The 13,434-nt window shown below is 33.5% G+C and overlaps 1 protein-coding gene across 1 annotated transcript in view; it reads right to left on the bottom strand.

Moving 5' to 3' along the window:
• Positions 1–13,434, bottom strand: part of LOC114338059 (neuroligin-1-like) — a 472,731-nt gene that overhangs the window by 342,029 nt on the left and 117,268 nt on the right. The window contains exon 4 of the mRNA XM_050649228.1: positions 1,168–1,654. Coding sequence (XP_050505185.1) covers positions 1,168–1,654 — 487 coding nt within the window. The remainder of the gene's footprint in view (positions 1–1,167; positions 1,655–13,434) is intronic.

Raw genomic sequence — 13,434 nt, 5'->3', positions numbered from 1 at the left:
TATCCGGACGCCAATCCGGACATGTCTTTCAAATCCGGACTCTCCGGACGAAATCCGGACGTATGGTAACCCTATTTATATGCCATTAGAGTGAAAGCTTAGTCTTTTAATTAAATTTAATATACCTACTAAGAATTCATATTTTATAAGTTAATTATTATACAGAGTGGGCCAAATAAAAGGAGCCACCCCGATATTTGGCAGTATTTATTAGATTTTAAGAAAATAAAAAAACAGGTCAATTTTTGATCTAAGGGGGACACATTTTTACGGTACAAACATCTGTCATTTGTCAACTCCCTCCCTTCCACTTCCCCCACCTCTTATTTTTAAATAGGGAATAGGGGTCGGGTGCTAGCTCATTTGAAAGGTTATTCAATTCTCTATTCAGTAATATTAACATTGACATAAAAATTTATACAGGGTGTCCAAGAAAAATTATTTTAAATTAAATTAATTGACACAAAAAGAAGAATGTATGTAATTTATTTAACTCAGAATACATTCTACTGCTGATAAAAAACAGAAAACAATGTTTATTTAATAAATAAACACTGTTTGTTGCTTAAATTTAATATTCAACCTACCAAGAGGCAGATGGGTGGAAGCTTGAACATTAAAATTAAGCAAAAAGCAGTGTCTATTTATCAAAAAACATTTTTTTCTATTTTATGTCAGCAGTAGAATGTGTTCTGAGTAAAATAAATTACATACATTCTTCTTTTTGTGTCAATTAATTTAATTGAAAATAATTTTTCTTGGACACCCTGTATACATTTTTAAGTCGATGTTGATATTACTGAATAGAGAATTAAATAACCTTTCAAATGAGCTAGCACACGACCCCTATTCCCTATTTAAAAATAAGGGGTGGGGGAAGTGGAAGGGAGGGAGTTGACAAATGACAGATGTTTGTATCGTAAAAATGTGTCCCCCTTAGATCAAAAATTGACCTGTTTTTTTATTTTCTTAAAATCTAATAAATACTGCCAAATATCGGGGTGGCTCCTTTTATTTGGCCCACTCTGTATAAATTTTATACATACCATTTTAAATATTTTCTTTGATTTATATAAGTTTATAATTTTATATTGGGTCCTACAAATAATGAAAACGTTTTATAATAAAAAGTTCTTTTTTATAAAAATGTAATTTTTAAGAACTTACTTGAGGATAGTCGCTGTCCTTGGTCTGATAACCGAAATGAAAAAAATAAGTCTTAGCACCTCTTCTCGCATGGAGATACGCGACACGCACTAACGGAGACACAGTATGTCCGTCACTCAGTGCTTCCATCGTGGAATCCCGAATATTTATCGGGTGTTGGATAGGTTTGTCCCAATCCGTGTATTCGTTTTTCACAGCCGAGAATATCTCGTTTAAATGGTAAACGTACGCGTTTCGAATATAAGTCCGTAACACTCTATTTCGTTGATCCTCTTCGAAACCATATTGAATGTCGCTAGCACTAAAATCACTATAACTCTCGGTTGTCGTTGTACCTAGCATCACCTCACACGTAATAAAGTTTTCACTGGCGTGTTCCATAGCGTATGCTGGATCACTAGCTTCGGCATCTACAGGTAATGAAGGAGCTATGCGGGGCATGAAACGCACCTTTTCGAGTTCTACGTCGAGGAGAACTTGCAAAGGTCTGCAATAAAAATGTATAGTATAAGAGAACAGATAATAATATCAAAAATTGATATAGTCCAGAAAGCCACTGCGCATCCGCTAGGAAAAGTATTCTAACTCGGATTTTTTGTACAATCTTACTCAAAAAGGACCCCTTTTAACAAATTTGCATGTTGCCAGGACCAAAAGTTGGTCAAAAATTTTTTAAACGTTTTTTTTTGTTTTTTTCCTAAAATTATTTCTTTTTCATGGATCAAATTTTTTTTAGGTTTTTTGGATCATTCCAAACAGAAAAGGTCTTTAGTGACTTTTCTCTAAAGTTGATAGTTTTTGACATATATAAGCAATTAAAAATTGAAAAATTGCGAAATCGGCCATTTTTAACCCACAAAAACTATGTGAAAAACTGAAAATTTGAATGTTGCCAAGGTAGGTAGATATTCTTTAAACATCGATTGATGAAATCCCGAAGAGTTTTTTGCAATACAATATCAGAAACCCCTTTGTTTTTAATTGCCAATCAAGCGTGCGCGACACTATTTTCCACCATTGCATGTGTATGCAGTATGGTGCAAATGAAAGGAATAAATTCGTTATTTCGTAAACCGGCTACTATATGGAAAAATCCCGAAAGAGGTCGATTTTTATTTTTAAGTTATGATATTGTGACATATATGGTATACTAGTGACGTCATCCATCTCGGCGTGATGACGTAATCGATTATTTTTTTAAATGAGAATAGGGGTCGTGTGCTAGCTCATTTGAAAGATTATTCAATTCTCTATTCAGTAATGTAAACATTTACATAATTATTTATGCAGGGTGTCCAATAATTTAATTTTTTTGTCTATTCGCCAAATGATTTAATTTAATAAAAAAATTTTGGACACCCTGTATAAACAATTATGTACATGTTAATATCACTGAATAGAGAATTGACGAACCTTTCAAATGAGCCAGCACACGACCCGTATTCTCATTTAAAAATATCATCGATTACGTCATCGCGTCCAGATGGATGACGTCACTAGTATACTATATATACCACAATATCAAAACTTAAAAATAAAAACCGACCTATTTTGGGATTTTTCCTTAAAGTTACCGGTTTACGAAATAACGAATTTATTCCTTTCATTTGCACCATACTGTATACACACGCAAAGGTGGAAATAGTGTCGCGCACGCTTGATTGGAAATTAAAAAACAAAGGGGTTTTTGATACTATATTGCAAAAAACTCTTTGGGATTTCATCAATACATGTTTAAAGAATGTCTACTTACCTTGGCAATATTCAAATTTTCAGTTTTTCACATAGTTTTTGAGGGTTAAAATGGCCGATTTCGCAATTTTGCAATTTTTAATCGCTTATATGTCAAAAACTAACAACTTTAGAGAAAAGTCACTAAAGACCTTTTCTATTTGGAATGATCCAAAAAACCTAAAAAAATTTTGATCCATGCAAAAAAAATAATTTTAGGAAAAAAACAAAAAAAAACGTTTAAAAAATTTTTGACCAACTTTTGGTCCTGGCAACATGCAAATATGTTAAAAGGGGTCCTTTTTGAGTAAGATTGTGCAAAAAATCCGAATTAGAATATTTTTCCTAGCGGATGCGCAGTAGCTTTCTGGACTAATAGTAAATGTAATATTGTTGAAATGTCAACATACTTATTATTAGTTTTGTTTTCCCTCTTATACAGTCGGAAAATGAAAGAATACCCATGCGTCATCGATGATATGCATACGAATCCAATCAAAAATTTCTAGTCAAAACAAAGTCTAAACTACGTGACTACTACCCCACCGCACGGTTTTTCGCTACGTAAGAATATGTCAAAAAATTTTTGTAATGTTATTATTTTTCTGATAATATATATTTATTGGTGATAAATGTTACTATTACTACCGTAATTAATTAGTTTATATAGAGTAATAATACAAAGATAATGAGTAAGCAACTATAGTACCTATGAATTTCTCCATGCTAAAGTTGTCAGTAGACGTAATAGGTCTGGATCCCGCGTATGAAAAAAAAGTTGATTAATAGCAAGCTGAAAATTTGTTAATAGCTTAAGGGTGTCTAGTCGAATAAACTTTGATATGTGTGAACACTGGAACAGGGGTAGTTTTAATTGTGGAACAGGTTAAAAATTTGGAACGGTCACAGCACGAAAACGGCACATTTATTTTGTCCGACAGAACAGACTTAAACTCTTCGAACAGAGATTAAACTCTCATGCAAAAATCAGACTGCTATTTATCACCAAATGGGCGTTTTAATGAGTGGAACATGTAGAATATGTCAAATGACAGGAATTATGACAGGTATTAAATAGCAGTCTGAGTTTTTCATAAGAGTTTAATCTCTGTTCGGAGAGTTTAAGTCTGTTCTGTCGGACAAAATAAATGTGCCGTTTTCGTGCTGTGGCCGTTCCAAATTTTTAACCTGTTCCACAATTAAAACTACCCCTGTTTCAGTGTTCCCATATATCAAAGTTTATTCGACTAGACACCCTTAAGCTATTAACAAATTTTCAGCTTGCTATTAATCAACTTTTTTTTCATACGCGGGATCCAGACCTATAAATAGTAACAGGAATTTAAAAAATGTCGTTTATCTCAGCTGAATTAAGTGACTAAAATAAAAATAAACTTAATGAATTCAGATCATTATGTGCCAGATCATTTTCCAGACATTATCTGCAAATAAATGTACATTCGTAAAAATATACTAATTTGTAATTTCTTACACTATGATTGAAAAGTCAGAGTAATATGTACACGTTAGGCTAACTCATAGACAGAAGTCAACCATATTGACAGATGAATACTTACAAATTTTATTGACGTATTTTAATTAAATAAATACTTACCAAACCAAAAATACAATATATCAAAATAGCTCTTAAAAGAACTGAACTTATTCAAGTAAATACGACTGATTATTAAAATTTATAAACTCTACCGAACCTAACCCAGTTTCACTGTCAAAGTGACAGAAATCGAATCAGTCAGATTAAAGTTTACCAGCACTATTACTCGAATAGTAGTTTATACAATCATTATCTCTACTCATGTTGAATGTTTTACTAAGAATGACGTTAGAAGTACAGAAATAGTCAAATGTGAGTTTAAATTTTCTACTAAATTAATATAACTACGTTGAACAATTTTATCGCCGTCTCACTCTGTCAATTATAAATATGTAACTGCGTATGTCTTGGATAAAGTTTTTGCTTTGTAGACAACACTTAATAATCTATCTCTCTCGTTTGTTATTTATAGAAAAAGGCAGCAAATCCAAAATAAGTGCTTGATATGATCGTTCATGGGTATTCTTTCATTTTTCCGACTCTAGTTAATAGCCCGATCAAAGAACAATCTGAGCTCAAAAAAAATAAAGGAAGGATGAAAATTTGGGAACAGGTAGTTGAAATTGTCTATTATTTTATAAAAAAAAGTTTACAATTATACACCCCCTCCATTTTACAAAAATAGGGAAATAAGGGTTGGTTTTTCATTAAAAGTGCTGTATTTCGGAAAATAAGGCAATAATAACAAAACATTTTATTTAGAAATCATCAAGGTACTTTTATCCTAACATTTTGACTAAAAACTTTGTTTGCATCTTGATTCGTTTCTAACCTATAGCCCTTTTTATAGTACTTAACAGGGGCGCTTATTTGAATTGCGCGCGCAACAAAAATGACACATTTTAAAATTAACCAACTTTTAAATCGATAATTTGGGGCATTTATCAAACAATAAAATGTACGAAAAAAAACACAATACCTTTAGAAAAATATCAATTTTAACGTTAATATATTTTCATTGTGAATTACTAATTACTTAATTTGGAAAAATATGTTTTAAAATATACTAATAAAAGTTTTGAGAGCAACACATATTTTTTGTCACAAAAATTTACATAATCATTTAAATTAAAATTCCTTTTAGATTTACGTTTTAAGATGGCTAATTAACATTTGGATTTAAAATTGCACAATGTTACTTTAAAGGATAAAAATTTGTATGGCGATAAAAAATGGATATTTTTTTGATTTTTATTTTAAGTCAATTTTCAAGATTTCAGTCAATAATATCTTCAAATTCATAAAAAACTTTAAAAATATGCTTGTAGGTACTTGAAAATGTACTCTTTCGAAAGCGGTATCTATTTTTCTTATGTATAGAATACTTTTTAAATAAGGCTCACTTATTATAAACAACTACAAAAAAATGTCATGTTTTAATAAAATCGTTGCCATTCTTGTCTGAAAGCCTTTTTTTAAATGAAAATATGGGAACATATTAAAAAAGGCTTGAGTAAAATATTACATATATATACAACAGGCCTATTGCAAAGATAAAAATATATGGGGCACGTAAACACAGGTGAAAAAGTTGCTTAAAAGAGAAAACGGCGCTCTTCCTAAACACAGTAGACGAACATAACCTAAAAAATTGGAGCAATGTTCACGCTGCAATGTTTTGTTATCGTTTTCGGCTGTCAAAGTATTTTGAATTGAACTTATTATCAATAAAAGTGATCTGTTTGTTATAAAATAATTGTGTAAATATTTACAATGAGTGCGAACAGTTAAACAAATAATAATTCTTGTTTTATTTGTGAAAAACATTTAGAATGTGAACGAAAAAACTGTAATTGTCAAACGTGGAATTGAAACATTAAAAAGTGTAAGTTTAGAAAGAAAATATGATAGACCAAAATGCTTTTGGACTGTGATGAAATTAGAATGTAGACAAAAATATGTATTAAAAAAAAGGAAAAACGTTTTCATGCTGCATGCGGAAGTTGTCAAACTGGTAATTGTACAAATCATAAAAAGGAAGACATTATAGTTTCTGATGATTAAGATGATAATAGTTTAGATGGTAGCTGCCAAGAGACCCAAAATTATGATTTTACAGTTGATTCTATTATAAATGAAGTTGATTCCGACACAAATTTTACATCAGACGAAGATGAAAATAAACTTTGAATAATTTAGATTAATTAATTAAATGTAAACAGTGACGATCCAGTTCGATATACAATAAACGATTTTTCATTGCACCTTTTATCATTTTAGTACTTCATACTCATTTGATCCTTTATAACTTAGGAGGCAACATCAGCGCGCGAAAAACGCGTTCCAAGATTGCAACTTTAATTTTGAATATTCTGTCGAGATATCTGGCACACATATTCGCAATATAGTAAAGAATTGTGGCACAGAGCCCAATATAAGAAACATGTTAGTATGTAGAAATTACTCTAAAATTAAATTAAATATAAAAAACGAGTCTGTGCCGCATTAAGAAGAACAAAAAAATACAGTTTCTTCAAATAAACTTTTTTATCCCATGTCTAGATTTTGTGTCACAATGGAATTACTAAAAAACGATTATCTATAACAAGAAATCGAACTTGACTGACATGGCAACATTTAGCGCGCCTATGAGTATAATAATTATTGTTATCACATTACTGTGCCTTTTTTCTGATAGTATAGTGTATAGTGTCACTGACACTGTAGTACTGCCGACACACTGTTGCCGCACTGTTGAAAGTTCGGAGAACTATCGAAAAAAAAATATCGACGCGCTGATGTAGCCTCTTAATAGAGTACATTTATTTTTAATTAAGTTAAATTAATTTTTAAATGAACTTTAGAAAACCTAATAAATATTTAGTAAAAGAAATTTTTTTTGACAAATTTTGATATATTTTCATTTTATAGGTGTATATTGAAATAATTAACTTAAAAATACAAGTATGTACTTTAAAATTATAGTTTTTCAAATTATTAACTTAATTCAAAAAGAAAATAATATAGGATACGTGCACTGGCATGTAATTCGTTCAGGTAAGTACATACTTACAAGAAAACCCAAAGTTTTCAGATCTTTTTCCAAAAATTCAAAAAAAAATTCCAAAATTTTTCCACAAGCCGTAAATTTTTTTTGAAAATTTTTGGAAACCGAATAAGACCGTTTTAAAAATTTTTGATTTTCAACCCTTATTAAAAATAGGCTATATCTCATAAAATAATCGAGATCTAAAAAAAAATTTTAAGATCAATCTTTAAGGTTAAATCACTCTGATGACTATTTTATTTTTCACTGTTACATTTTTTTATTATTTCATTTTTTTTTATTAAAGAAAATTACCGCATCCACCAACAGGTTATTAGCGGCATTACTTGATAAACAAAGGTTAACAATTATTTTAACAAGTAAAAAAAAATAACTAGATTTGATACAAGATATTGATAGATATTAGATAGTTGAGTAAGTCTTTTACTGGACAGTTTTCTCCTAATAAAGCTAGTAGAGTGTTTGGTAGATTGTTCATTGAACGTTCACGTTGATATTTTGGACACTCGATTAACAGATGGGTGACGGTAAGAGGCGTAGCACATAGGTCACACATGGGACGTTCACTGGCCGAGAGTAAATATGAGTGTGTAATCTTGGTGTGCCCTATACGTAGGCGCGTTAGAACCGTTTGAATAAACCTCGAACTAATACTTGTTTTCCACTGTCGTGTATCTGGTTTTACCGATTTTAGTTTAGATTGCGATAGAAACCATTCGCGTTGCCACTGACCGATCACTTTTTGTTTAAAAAACGTTTTGAGATCTTTAGATACACACTCGCGCACTAATTCGGACATCGCACTTGTTGCTGCATTACGAGAACTTCTGTCTGCCTCTTCATTGCCCATAATCCCTATATGTGATGGGATCCATATAAATTTCGGAGTTGTGTTGTTCTCTTGGGCAATTTGTAGCTCAATTTTTATTAGTTTCTCTAAAGGACTTTCAGGATACAGATGCTGGATTGCGAGAAGAGAGCTGAGCGAGTCGGTGAGAAACAGAGGCTTTGAAATATTTGAAAGGTTTGCATGTTTTAAAGCAAATAGTTCAGCGGTGAAAACGCTTGAACTAGGCGGTAGTTTAAATTGAAAAGTAGACGTTGGAGTTACAAATGCACAACCAATACCTTCAACGGACTTAGAGGCATCGGTGAAGATGTTTGTGCAGTTTAGGTAGTCTCGTTCAAGAATCTCGTTCAGTTTGTTTTTTATAAGTAAGGTGTTAGTGTATTTTTTGGAGAACTCTAGTAAAGAGGTGTTGCAATTTGGGATGTCTATTAACCATGGAGTGGGATATTGGATGTTACAGTGAAACACGTCTGGAATTGTTGCATCGAGTTCATTTAAAATTGATCTTATTCGCATGTAATAAGGTTTTCCGGTACGAGGTCTATTGGAGAAAAAGTCGTGATTATTTTTGGAAAAGGTATTTTCAAATAGTGGATGATCCTTATTGGCAGCTACGGAAGAAGCATGTGAAAGTGTTAAAATTGTCCGCCTATACTGCAATGATGGTTCTCCAGTTTCGGAATATATGCTTTCTATTGGTGAAGTGTGAAAAGCTCCGAGAACGATCCGAAGTGCGGCATTGTGGATTGTATCTAGTGGTTTTAAGGTAGTCTTAGTTGCGGAGGCATAAACAATTGAACCGTAATCGATTTTGGATCTAATTAGTGTTTTGTACAGAAGCAGCAGCGTAGAAAAGTCGGACCCCCAGAAACGATTTGATACGGTTTTAAGCAAGTTGAGTCTTTTGTTGCATGTTAGCGCCAAGTGTTGTATGTGCTTTTTCCAGGAAAGTTTTTGATCTAACCACATACCGAGGAATTTCACAGAGTTTTCGAAGGGAATGACGCTGTTGTGAAGATAAAGGACTGGAGCAACGGGTGATTTTTTCGAAAACAGCATCCCAGTTGTCTTTGTAACGGAGAATTCGAATCCTGTACTTGCTGTCCATTCTTCTAGCCGAGTTAAAAATGACTGTATTATTCGGCACAAAGAGTCTTTTTGTGCTCCTTTAATGTACACCACTAAATCGTCTGCATAGAGGCGAGCTTTGAGAGGTTTAGGTAATTTATTTAATATGTTGTTTATGGCAACTAGGAATAGGGTAGGACTGAGTACTGAGCCTTGTGGAGTACCATTTTCTGCAGTATGAAAATCTGAATAAACGTTGTTGACTCTTACTTGGAAGGAGAAGTTTTTTAAGAAATTTTCGATATAGGCTAAGCAGTGTCCTCGAATATTGGATGCGTGCAGTTTTTCGATGATGCTGTATCTCCAACACGTATTGAAGGCTTTCTTTAGATCGAAGAAAATAGCTATGCACATTTGATTCATTGCTAATGCTTCTTGGACATCACTTTGTAGGTCTACAATATTGTCGACTGCTGACCGGTTACGTCTGAAGCCGTTTTGCTCTGGTAAGAAAAAATGAGTGTTTTCCAGTGTCCACATAAGCCGGGCGTTGACTATTTTTTCCATTAATTTAGCCATGCCACATGTTAGAGAGATGGGCCTGTATGCTTCTGGGTCAAGTCGAGGTTTTCTGGATTTTAAAAACGGTAGAATTGTAGCCTTTGACCATGTAGACGGAAATTGCCGACGTTGCCAGATTTGATTGAAAATTAGCAAAAGATGTTGTTTTGCCAATATTGACAGTTGCTTAAGAAAGAGAACAGGGATATTGTCGGGTCCTGGACTTGAGTTTTTCATGTCCTGTAAGGAGCTATTCAGTTCCATGATAGTAAGAGGTTTAGATAGGGGGTTTTCGTAGGATTCTTCTAGAGACAAGATAGTGCGTTCTTTGTCTTGTTTGTAGTCTCTAAAGTTACTGTTGTAGTTTTCGCTAGAGGAATGTTGTTCAAAGGTGGAAGCAAGGGTTTCAGCAATGCCTTGTGAGGTAGAGACTATAGTATTATTAATTTTAAGAGTGTTAATTGATGAGGAATACTTCAAACCGGAGATTTTCTTTACTCTTTTCCAAACTTCACTCATTGGAGTAGAACTGTTTATTTCAGAGACGTATTTTGACCATGAGGCTTTTTTTGATTATTTTATAACCATTTGGGCTCTGGCTTTTAGGCGCTTGAATTCAATTTTGTTTTCTTGGGTTTTGTGTCGTTTAAACCTATTTAGAGCTTTTTTACTTTGTCGCATTGCTTCTTCGCAATCTTTATTCCACCATGGTACTGGATGATGATTGTATATATTTTTTTGTTTTTGGAATATAAAGTTCGGCACTTTTTAGTATTAAGTCATTAAAATTGGTGATTGTTTTATCGATATCGCAGTAGTTAATTTCACAGCTTTCTATGGAATTATCAATATATGTTGAGAAACTCACCCAATCAGCCTTCTCGGTTTTCCATTTTGGAACAAATGTGTCTTGTATTTCCGGTAGAGTATTAGTATTGCAGATTTTTATGGGGTGGTGGTCGCTGCCATAGGTGAACGACAGCACTTCCCAAGATAAGGATGGAGTTAAAATTGGATCACAGAGACTTAAGTCAATTGCTGAGGATTCTCCCGATGCTGAGTTGAACCTAGTAGGCGTTCCATCATTAAGACAATTTAAATCCAAGTTATATAATAAGTTTTCTATTGTTCTTCCCATCGAACTTGTGTTAGAAGATCCCCATATTATATTATGTCCATTAAAGTCACCTACGACTATACGTGGTTTTGGAATTTGGTCTATAAGGTGTAGCAAATCTGTGTAATTTACCTGTGAATTGGGAGGAATGTAGATATTACATATGTAGAAGGACATGGAAGATTCAATTTTCATGACTATCGCTTCTAAATTGCTTACTACGGGAAATAAATCTGCGTCGAGGGATTTTTTTACTAATGTAATAACACCGCCACTAGCATGGTTAAAAAGCATCCTGTCCTTACGGAAACATGTGTAGTGTTTGGGACTGTATTTTTGTTGGGGTTTTAAATTGGTCTCTTGCAGACAGATTATATCTGGACAGTTTTCGGCAATGATAATCTGTAGCATAGCTAGACGATGGAAGAATCCATCAATATTCCAGTGTATTATTGAGTTGAATGTAAAAAAAGAATATAAAATATGGAATATAACAATGGATAGAAACCAGCTGCTGATCTATGATGACTGTGATGCATCACTTTCTATACCGGAGCCCACCTCTCCAAGGTGAGCAAGTATTTTTTTATTCAAGTTAGTCAGCCTTGTTTTTATCGACCTTTCTTTTAAGTAGGGACGGATTTCCTTTAACATGTCACTTAGACCTCTAAAATCAGAAGTGAAGTCATTGATTGGGATTATGGGGTTCGATAAGCCAGCTATGTTTTCTAGGAGGCAGACTAATTGATCACTGTTCAGCGGAAATGGTGGTTCGTGATTATCAATGAAGGTTTTGGCAGGATGTATCATGGAGCAAATGGATACATTCGAATGCGTTTCTTCAAGTTTAGATGTCTTTGTCTTCTTTCGAGATGCTGTAGATTTTGGTACTGTAAATGGGTTTTCTTGAAGTGTATTGTCGGATTCTGGAGAAGCGACTTCACTGATAGAGCGTTTTAAATGAGTGTCTTTGTTTTCAGTTACTTCTGTATTTACGTTTGGTAATTTGGGCTCAGTATGTTCTGAAAAGGTACTTTGATGTGATGATGTAGTTGGAGCTTGTTTAGATTGGGACGTTTCAGGTTGGTTAGTCGTACTGGTGAGGGTGGGCGTAGGAGTCGATGCTGTTGTTGTTTGTGCAGCCGAGTCAGCTGCAGTTGTAGTATTTGAAGCTGTAGAGCTTAGTGAAGTTTGTTGCGTCGTAGATATATTTGTAGGTTCGGTACAGGCTGCTGCCCTATGTCCCGGATTTTTGCATTTGAAACAGACGTTTCCATCTTGAGAAAAGAATATTGTTTGGTTTGTGTTTTCGAATGTTATTGTTATGGCGCTTGGGATGGTTAAATTATGAGGGCTAACATATACTTGCCGTCGAAAGCTTAGAATATGGCTATACTCGGGAAGATTTGCGCCGATTTTTAAAAATGTTATGGGAGATACAAGATGTAAACCGATTTTTAGCAGTTCTTTTTCAAGAACATGGTGTGGGATGGTCGGGGATACATTTGACATGACAATTCGTTCGGCTGGTGTTATGAGTCGTCTAGCCTTTAAAAGTTCTCCTCGGATAGTGATTTGGCCATAGTTATCTAAAAACTGATCTAGGATATTTTTATTCGCGAGGTACATGCAAACCCGGTTGTTGGAAAGGCGGGAGGCGAAAATGATGTTTTTAGGTTGAATAATGTTACCAAGAGGGATTAGGTAGTCATGAAGTGGAGTATTTTCGATTGCACTGAAGACTAGTGCCTGGTCTCTTGAAGGGAATTTGAATTGATTTGTCACCTGTGAGTAGCTTTTCGGTGAATTTATGTTGTGTTGAGATTGTTGATCCATGCTTGTTTCGGTGGAGATCATTTTAGAAGAACAGGTATCACCCGCAAAAGTGAGTGCGGCCCTGTCCCCCTATTGGTAACCGACTCCAGTTCTTGTAAGTATAGACCGCAAATAAAATTGAAAATGTGTTTAAAATGTTCCTAGTATATACAATTGTATATTAAAATACAATAAAAATATTTTTTATTGTTTCAAATAATTACGTGAAAAGTAGTCAATATTCCGTATATCACTTACTTGTATTTACCACTTTCACAAAAACTTAACTTGTATATAAATAAACTTTTATTTATATATACTTAATGAGCGATAAATTTTCTGCTAATTACTTTTTAATAACTATCTAGCTCGTATTCGATACGTGTTAACGGTACGAAGGTTGAAACTAGAATCCCTTTATTATTTCATTATTTTTAAAATACAGCACTTTTAATCAAAAACCAACCCTTATTTCCCTATTTTTGTAAAATGGAGACGGTTTA

The sequence above is a fragment of the Diabrotica virgifera genome, chromosome 4 (assembly GCF_917563875.1).
Source record: "Diabrotica virgifera virgifera chromosome 4, PGI_DIABVI_V3a".
Lineage (NCBI taxonomy): Eukaryota > Metazoa > Arthropoda > Insecta > Coleoptera > Chrysomelidae > Diabrotica > Diabrotica virgifera.
The sequence above is the reverse complement of the archived record's forward strand: the minus strand, read 5'-3'. Positions and strand labels throughout refer to the sequence as shown.